Source organism: Fukomys damarensis, unplaced genomic scaffold (assembly GCF_012274545.1).
Source record: "Fukomys damarensis isolate Sample0158 unplaced genomic scaffold, DMR_v1.0_HiC HiC_scaffold_19, whole genome shotgun sequence".
In the NCBI taxonomy this organism is placed as follows: domain Eukaryota; kingdom Metazoa; phylum Chordata; class Mammalia; order Rodentia; family Bathyergidae; genus Fukomys; species Fukomys damarensis.
In genome coordinates, this window is record NW_022900931.1 from 42746853 (window position 1) to 42756730 (window position 9878).

At 42.2% G+C, this 9878-nt stretch overlaps 1 protein-coding gene across 1 annotated transcript in view; it reads left to right on the forward strand.

Annotated features, from left to right (window-relative positions):
* The window catches only part of Tmco1 (transmembrane and coiled-coil domains 1), a 41606-nt gene extending 38988 nt beyond the window's left edge, over positions 1–2618 (forward strand). Inside the window, exon 7 of the mRNA XM_010633928.3 lies at positions 2081–2618. Within this exon, the coding sequence (XP_010632230.1) occupies positions 2081–2179 (99 nt within the window). The 3' untranslated portion in view covers positions 2180–2618. The remainder of the gene's footprint in view (positions 1–2080) is intronic.
* Positions 2619–9878: the final 7260 nt, after the last annotated feature.

Sequence of the window (9878 nt, forward strand, 5' to 3'; positions counted from 1 at the left end):
TTTTTTTTTTTTTTTTTTTTTTTTTTTTTTTGTGGTACCAGAGATTTAGCTTGGAACCTTGTGCTTGCAAAGCAGGCAGCAGAACAACCCGCTGGCTAAATCCCTGGCTCAGAAATCTATACACTCTTGTCTGCAGTGGTCGTCATTTTTCATGACAAAGGACAGAGGGAGCATAAGCTTCCAAAGAAGCTTAGGTCTGGCTTTTCTCAGAATGTCTTATAACCAGTGGGTACTCAATAAATTTTTTTTTTTGGTGGTAGTATTAGATACAACCCAGGGACTCCACACTGAAATGTACCCTCAGCTCTTTTTATTTTTTCATTTTGAAACAGAGCCTCACTAAATTATGAAGTTGCCCATGCTGGGCTTGAACTTATTTTTGTTTTTGATCCTCCTTCCTCAGCCTCCAGGGTGCTGGGATAGTAGTTGTGCACCCACCAACCGTTTAGTGACGCTGAGTGACTGGTTCATTGTGTGCACACTTTCCAACCAAAGGATGAAGTGTGTTCTAAAGCCTAGTACTTTAATGTAGGAGGCATTGTGGAAGAGAATCCACTAGATTAAGAATCAAAACACGTTCATTTAAATTCTACTTCTCTTAATTTAGCTTTGTAATTTTGGACAAACCATCACATCTTTTCTTAGTTTTCTCAAATATAAAGTGAAAGAACTGAGCAAGAGTAATTAGATATCTCTTGAGGTTTTTCTTCTAAACTGTGGTATAAACTTTTAACATCCAGCCTTCACTTAACCTTTGCACGTTCACAGCCCCCTCCATCACTGAACCCACCACCTGGTCCCGTCGGTTAGGAGTGCTCGTTAGTACACCCACGCTGTCTGCTCCTGCTAGTTTAAGTCACTGCCTTCTGGAAGTCAGTGGTGTTTATCCAAAACCTGTTTATACTGGTTTTCTTGATATGGTATTTATATAATTAAATTAAATGTTATATTAGCCAGTGAAGTCAGAGTATAAAAATAGTTGTTTTAATGAGAACTAAGATTTGAAAAGCTAAACAATTTAACTGAAACATGACTTCCTAAAAAATATATCTTGTTAGGATAGATTAGATAATTTAGGTAGAGCCAGACATGGAAGTGCACACCTATAATTCTGGTACTCTGGGAGCTGAGGCAGGAGGGTCACAAGTGCGAGCCCAGCCTGAGCAATTTAGTGACTAACCAAGACCTTTTTTCAAAATAAAAGATAAACAGGCTGGGAATGTCACTCAGTATGAAGGCCCTGGGTTCAATTTGAGTGGGGGAGAGGGGACACAGATAAGGTAAAGAAAAAGTGTCGGGGGGCTGTTAAAAATCAGTGAAATTCTCAGGCTGAATATGGTGGCACAGGCCTATAATCCCAGCACTCGGGAGGCTGAGGCAGGAGGATCATCATTGGAGGCTACATGGTGAGTTCAAGACCAGCCTGAACTGTGTAGTGAGACCTTATTTCAGAAAACAAACAAAAACTGTAAAATCCTGGATCCCTATTGCTTTGCAAGTCTCGAATCTTTCACCACTTTACATGCATTGAGGCTGAGAGTTATAAACAGCACAGTTATGACTAAATCTAGGCAGAAGACCCACCTTCAAAGAACAAGCCCTGATAAGAGAAATAACTGATGAATATACTCTGTAGGCTTTCTGGTAAAAATAAAAGATTGACTGGAGGCTGGCGGTGTAGCTCAGTGGTGGAGCATTTGCCTAGGATGTGCAAGGCCCTGGGTTCAACTCTAGCATCACAAAAATTAAAAAATAGCTAGGTGTGGTGGCACACGCCTGTGCTTTCAGGTTATGAGTCCAAGAATGCCTGTATTACAAAAACCAAACAAAGCTTTTTGGACGTTCCACTTAAAAGAATAAGCTTCTTTGGTTAGGGCCTATTAGGTAAAAAGGGCTTCTTTCTACTGGTCTGTGATTTTTATTCCATGGTAGAGCTTTTAAATAATAACATAATAATAACCTTACTCTTTGTAAGTCATAACAGTACTTTTTAATTTGCATGCATTCTCCTTGCCTAAGATCTATATAAAAATACCTCATTATATTTCATGTTAAACCTCAATTTTTGTTTTCTTCACAGAACATTCAGAAGATTCTTGGCCTTGCCCCTTCACGAGCTGCCACCAAGCAGGCGGGTGGATTTCTTGGCCCTCCACCTCCTTCTGGAAAGTTCTCTTGAACTCAGGGAGGACCTTTTAACTCCCATCGTTCTTTCTAGACATTCATGTCAGACTGGCAACTCTTTTATAGCAAGAGCTGTAGGGCCATCGTCTCCTTTTGAGTTGTTTCTCAGCTTTTTTTAATATGAGGCACCTAACAGGATATGCTTTTGTCATAGATATTTTTTTTAAAAAGTACACTAATTAGTTAAGTTCAGATGATTTTTATGTAGTTAAAAAACAAATCTCTTTCTTGCTTTGCTTATATTAATATTTCCTGAGGGAGACTCTCAAGCCTGTGTGTGCCATCTCCCGTGGAAGCTGACTCCCAGGAACACTGGAGAGCTAGAAGAAAAAAATTAATCTGCATCTCAACTTAATTGAAACTGTTTGTTATGTTTTTAAAGCCAAATCACTCAACATCAATAAAGAAGCCAAATTTCTAACTGTTTTGTCTATAAGGAGAGATCTGTTTCGTTTTGTTTTGCATATTTTTAGACAAGTTTTTAGTAATCTGAACATAAGGAAAAGCATTGGCCGAGAAGAGTTAAAGTAAAAGCTTTTTAAGTACTGTTTTACCATATTGCCTCGTATGCTCAGAATATAGACTTGTCCTAGGGTAGGAGTGGAGACTGGAAAGAAAGTAATGCTTCAGAGGAGTTTAAAAACAGGCAGCTCAGCAGCTCCCTGCACACCACATACTCCGCTGGGTACTGAGGGAGCTCCCGCACCTGCCCTGGCCACCGTCTCCAGTTACGAGGCATCTGGCAGAGTGGCCCCTTAGTCCCAGGGCCCTTCAGTGCCTACCGCACCCCTTAGTGAGGAGATGCGAGTAGGTTGCTCCTCCCCATGATCCACTGAATCCATCCTGTGTGGATGGTCACTTTTTTGACAAATATGTACATTCACCAGTAGTCTCCTCAGATGTGGGAATTGTGCCGGTGTGGAAAAATAAACATGTAATCCACAGAGTTGTAACTTAAACCAGCAGCAAACTTTTCATCAGCAGCCATCAAGGCTGAAAGAGTGGACAGTATCTCTAAGATACTTAGAATTTTATGCACAGCCAAGCCACAAGACTCGGGCCAAAATAAGGACATTTTCAGACACAAAATCTGAAATAAATGAATCATTTCGGAGACAGAAAAGAAGACCCACCAAAAGGGCAAGTGTAGGATACAAGAAACTAATCTAACAGAAATTGATAAAATATCTAATGGGTAAATGCAAGTGTTTGTTTGTTTGGTTTTTTGAGACAGGATATTGCTCTGTAGTTCAAGCTGGTCCTGAACTCACTGTCTAGCCCAGTCTGGCCTTGAACTCCTGGGAATCCTCCTGCCTCAGCCTCCTAAGTGCTAGGATTACAGGTGTGTGGCACTACGGCTGGCAAATGTAAGTGTTTTATGGATTATTTAGTTTAAGGAATATCTTAACCTTGTAATTTCTGACCTTACCTTCATTAACAGATGAGGAATAAGAGGCAGGAATGTTTATGTCACTTGCTCTGTGTCACATAGCTGGGGAGTGGCAGGATCAGGATTTGACCTCAGCAGTGTGAAGCTACGATGTTCTGGCTTTTGAGCTCTGCCATATGTGTGTGTACATATATATATATATATATATATAGTTGTGTTTTTTTGTTTGCTTGTTTGTTTTGGTACCGCGGATCGAACTCAGGACCTTGAGCTTTCGAGGCGGGTGGCAGCACCACTGAGCTGCATCCCCAGCCCCTCCAAGCTTTGCTATATTATCACCTCCGCATAAGTTTGTGGTGTTTCACTTCCGGTCCCCTTCTCTTTTTTCCACAGCTACACAGAGCTCACTGAAGTTATACTTCATCTTTCTTTTTTAAATCTGCTTTCTTAAAAGCAGTCAACATGAGTGAAGATATCAGGCTGTAAGACCAGCTCTTGGGAGGCTGAGGCAGGAAGGTCACTCATTTGAGGCCAGCTGGGACAAAATAGCAAATATAAGGCCAGCTTGGAGTACATAAGAGTCTCTCAAAAAACAGATGGAAACCTGTACATGTGGCACAAGGCTATAATTCCGCACTTTAGGAGGCTGAGGCAGGAGAATCATAAGTTTGTGTCCCACCTGGACAACTGAATGTGACCCTGTCTCGAGATGATAAAAAGAGGACGAGGGAATATAGCAAGGCTCTATGTCCAATCCCCAGTGCCAGTAAAGTCTATTTTGAACTTTTTTTTTTTTTTTTTTTTTGGCACCAGGGATCTAACTCGGCAGGTGGCTGAACCACTGATCCAAATCCCTGTCCCCTTTTGAAGTTCCTTTTATCAGGAGAATGTTTGATAATGGCTGAGAGTGACTTGTGTCTTCTTAATGATGTTTTCTCTGTGTCACTGAAAGACCGATGATGAAGAAAAAGCTGCTCATTATGCAGTGACAGCAGCTGGACTACTATCTAACATAAAGTAGATCAACACTTGGGAGGCTGAGGCAGGAGGATCGCTGTGAGTTCGAGACCAGCCTGGGCTACATAGTGAGTTCCAGGTCACTCTCAACTACATAGTGAGACCCTGTCCCAAAAAAATAAATAGAAAAAGAGCAGGGCCCACTCTCAAGGTTCTGCCATCATGTCTGGTGAGGCCATAGCCTCCTGTCACCCACACCCCGAGGGTCAAAGCTGCTGTTTTCTAAGAATATTCTTTGTGGATTGTACTTCCAGGGTAAAAAGAGGAAAGGGAAAAGAGAAGGCAGAAATACCATCTGTCTACTATATTTACTGCAGCAAGGCACTTTACATAGAAGGAAAGCTGCCCTTCACTGGGGTCAAATTCAAGGAGAACGGGGTCCGCTGCAGACTCTCACAGGCACTTCCTGTAAATGAAAACATTCCAAGGCCAGTTGCTTCTGAGGCTTTAGATCCAGACCATCAGGAATTGTTGGAGAGGACGTGTCAAGCCAGAGGCCTCCGAACAGCTCTCAAAACACTGATCTGACTGCTCTTAAAGGGGAAAACCTGTAGCCGTTATTAATGTCTATGTTAGGCTACTTAAGTTGCACTCATAATTTAATAAAGTGGTAGACTTGAAAGTGCAAATTAAATGCAGGCAAGCCTGAATTTATTAACAGATTGTGTTTCAAAAGTTAAGTTAATTTGAAAATTAGAATCGACATGGCGCATGCCTGTAACCACAGCATTTAGGAGGCTGAGACAGGAGGGTCACCCCAAGTTCAAGACCAGCACACCTGCAGTCCCCATACTCAGTTCAAGGCTACCCAGGGGAACAGAAAAACCCTTTCTCAAAAATAAAAAGGAGCAGGGTTCAGTATCAGAAAAAAGTTTTAAAAAAGCATCTTGTTCTATACCTAGGATGTTGTAGGTTTTTGTTTTGTTTTTTGTTTTTTGAGATAGGGTTGTGCTGTGTAGTTTAGGCCGACTTTAAATTTGTGATCCTCTGGCCTCAGTTTCCTGAGCTGGGGTTCCAGGTGTATACCGTCGTGCCCGATTTACTGTAGGCTTTTGGAAAAAACATATTTACACTTATTTTGTGTTTTTGTGGTTTCTTTTTTTGTATTGGGGATCGAACTCAGGACCTTGAGCTTGCGAGACAGGCAGCAGAACCACTGAGCTAAATTCCCAGCATTATTCTGTGTATTTCATTGCTGTCCTTCAAATAAAATTATTACATACTTTTTCCCTTGTTGAGATTAATTCTGCTTAACTTACAATGTTTAATTTATTCTTGTTTTGAGTTTTTAATACTTTTTTGGATAATGAAAAATCCCCAAAGTACATGAAGATTAAAACAAATATATAAAGGGTCGGCGGTGGAGCTCAGTGGCTGAGTACTTGCCTAGCAGGCCCAAAGCCCTGGATTCTAGTAAGTGCCCCCCCTACAAAACAAAAACAAACAAACAAAAAAAATGGAGGTGGGGAGGAGGAGGAAAGGGAGGAAGAGAAGACTGCTAGGCTAGGATGACTACCCATCATCCAGCTCCTGGACTTTGAACTCGTGTTCACTGTGGCGTCATCTGTGTTTCTATCCCCTTCTGACTTTTTATTTGTTTATTTAGTGATACTGCAGATTGATCCTAGAGCCTTCATACTAGGCGACATTCTAGCCTTTTTTAATGTTTTATTTTGAGACAGGGTCTAACTAGGTTGCTAAATTACCTACCTGACCAGTCAGACTTTTGATCCTCCTGACTTAGCCTCCCAATGTACACAGGACTGCAGGTGTGTGCCGCCATGCCCCACTTTCGCCTTTTATAATATGAAATAGATTCGAAACATACAATTTATCTATAAATATTTCAGGGATTTTAAAGATACATATTTTTAAAAACCCCAAAACTGAGTACCATTATACTGTGAAAATTGACAATAGCAATAATTCCTTGGTATCATAAGTTGTCAATAGATTCATTTTACAGTTGTGTTAGGACCAGAAGCCAAATAATTCACCCAGGCTGCAGCAGACTGTTGTGCTTCTCTCACCTCTGAATCTGATGTGGTTCTCACTTGAGATCTTGGACACCTGCAGGGCAGTACCAACTTCAAGGCCAGACCCCGAGTCTGATCTGCCCACCTCCAGTGGAGCCCGAGGGTCTGTGTCTCACATGTACCTAGCTGGTGCTGATGCTGCTGGTATGGGATCAACTCACAGTGCTATGATGGTTTGTTTTTTGGTACTGGGTACTGAACCCAGGGCCTCCTGTGGTGCTCCTACCTCAACCTCCTAAGTGGCTGGGATTACATGCACGTACCAGCGTGTCCAGCTCTCAGTTCAGATTTTGCTGATGATGTGTGTGTCTTAGTTACTTTTCTTGTCGCTGAGACAAAATATCCTACATTCAAAGGAGGAAGGTTTCAGTTCATAGTTGGCTGGCACCAAGGCAGGGTGGCATGGCAGAGAGGCATTGCAGAGGAGAAACAGCTCATGGAGGACAGAAGGCAGGAACACAGCAAAGTAGTGAGCAGCAAGCAGCCACAGCAGCCTCTCTCCCTTCTAGCCGTGCTACATGCCCTTAGGAGGGTAGCACTCCCACTCAGGGTGGGCCTTTCCATTATCCATGCTCAGAACTATGCCAAACTGAACAGTGGACTAATTTAGTAATCACACTCGTAATCCTAACAACACACACTTGATCCAGCCACCTCTGAAAAAGCCCCACCTATGACCTCATGAGGCTTTAGGGGGATATCTAGACAACCCACAACATCTTGTTTGGTAGTCCTTTTTTGTAACATTAGCAGGTTTTTTTTGTTTTTTTTTTTTTTGTACTGGGGATCAAACTTGGGACTTTATGCTTTCGAGGCAAGCGGTGGAACCACTGAGCTAAATCCCCGGCCCAGTTTGGTTTATTTTATTTTTGTTGTTGTTGTTTTGTTTTGTTTTCAGGCTGACCTTGAACTTTAAATAGCTCAGGTTGACTGAGAAGTCATGGTGATCGTCCTGCCTCTGCTTTCCTAGTATTGGGACTACAGGTGTGAGCCACCACACCTAGCTGTTTTCTTTGGTTTTTAGTTTTAATTTTCAGAGATTGCTTTTTCATTGTACTTTATATAGTGTCTTAATGGGTTTTTAGAATAGTCATTAAAATATATTTAATCTGCTCAGAGATGGACACCTACCTGCTTAGTACTTGTTTGTTTTGTTTTTATGGTATTCTCCTATTCCTAAGCCCATTAATGCGTGGCAAGACAGGCAGACACAGGAAACGCCAGAAAAAACATCTAGGTTTAAGCCAGTGGCAGGGGTGGCAGGAACACTGCCTGTAATGACAGTACCCCTCTTTCTTTCCTGCACTTGCTGGCTAATGAGGGAAGACTGGGGGTGGGGAGGTCACCACTGCCTCACTACCATCCTCCCGGCAGGCTCCTTTTCTCCACGTAGCACAGGCTGGCCTTGAACTCTCAGCAGTGCTCGTGCCTCAGCCTCCTGAGTCTACAGTCGGTGGGGTTGCAGGCGTTTGCCACCACACCCCGCCACACTGAGCACTCCTGACAGTGCTTGGGCACCTCAGTTTCTACCAGGGGATTGTGCAACAGAATTTCTTACTGGTTATTTTAATTAAATACAATACATATTATGTAAATTAATAGACTATGAATACAAAATGAAGATTGCTTTGGTGAAAATTAACCTGGTTTGGAATGACTAATAAAAAAGTTGCTGGAAGTATTCACTGTTGAATGTAGTTGATACAACAGAGTCTTAAAAAAGCAGCAAATGCTGGGGATTTAGCTCAGTGGTTCTGCTGCTGGCCTCGCAAGTGCAAGGTCCCGAGTTCAATCCTTGGCACCCCCCCCCAAATCTTTTGGGGCCAGGGATTTAGCTCAGTGGTTCCTCCTCCTGCTTCTCAAGTGCAAGGTCCCAAGTTCAATTCCTGGTACCAAAAAATAAAAAAGCAGCAAAACATTTGGAAAGACTCAGCAGTCACATCCCTCCATTGATATTTAGCTCATATTCCACTTCACGGAAACCTAAAGTAGAAGTCAGTAGTGCTGCCTTTTGAGTTGGATTTGTGCAGAAAAAACGAGACTCGTACTCAAGCAAAAAGACTTGGTCTTACGTCAAAAGTGAATGCTTGTATATTTATGTGTTTCAAGTTAAAGTAAATGCCTCTAAAAGTATGTATCTTTTCATGATTCTACCCCGTAATTAACTTTAGGTCAACTAACAAATTACTTATTTTAGTCACAAGTCACATCAGATACATAGGCTTTTACTTCATAGTGGTCCCCTGCCCTCCCCGCCCCTCCCCTCCCCTCCCCTCTGGGTCTGTCCTCTCCACAGGACTGCAGGTTCCACCTCAACTGACTGACATCCCTACCCCTTTCTTCATTTTCGGACAGAATCTCACTACGTTGCCCAAGCTGGCCTCGAATTTGTGATCCTCCTGTAGGGAGTTCCAAATATGTGCCACTGTTTCCAACTTTATTTCACAGGATTTATGTAAAGTGACTGATATCATGCCTAGCATTGTAAAAGCATTGGTCTTCAAACACAGCCATACTGGGGGAGGAATTGGGTATCTTCTGTGTCACGGATGACAAATCAGGTATAGAGTTTTTAGTGATGTATCCAGCATCACACACCAGTAGGAGGCAGGACCAGGAAGAACCAGATCCTTAGGTTTCAGGGTCCAGGCTCTTGGTGTTCTGGCGCTGAGCAGTGCGGACTCTGTCGGGCCTGTAGTGTGAAGCTGCTAAACTTGACTCCTGTTGGGACCGGTATCCTGCATGCACAATACCCTCCTTGTTAAGAGGAGCCAAGGTCTGCAAAGAGTATCATTTAAATGATTATCCATTTTTTATAAAAACATTTCTTTGGGGGTCTGGGGATTTAGCTCAGTGGTGCCACCGCCTGCCTCACAAGTACAAGACCCCGAGTTCATACCCAGTACAAAAAAAAAAAAAAAATCCACATTCTTGTATCACTCTCTGAATAGTTTATGTTAAGAAGCCTTTTTGAATTTTAGAAGGAAATTTAAATTTATTCAGCCATCACCAGATGGGTGAGGAAAAGGATAAACAAAAGTCTACTAAGGAAGGGTATTTCAAAGGAGGGCTGCCTTGCAGATGGAAGCTAAACATACTTTTTAACCCAGAAACTTATATTTGGATCCAGGGTTCATCTGGCTGCTCAAGCAATCCTTTCATATAATCAAAGGTCTTTTCTTTTTTTTTTTACACAAAAGTGATTTTTAGGTTTATAATTATTCCGACCACTTGCTGAAGAGTTAATTTAA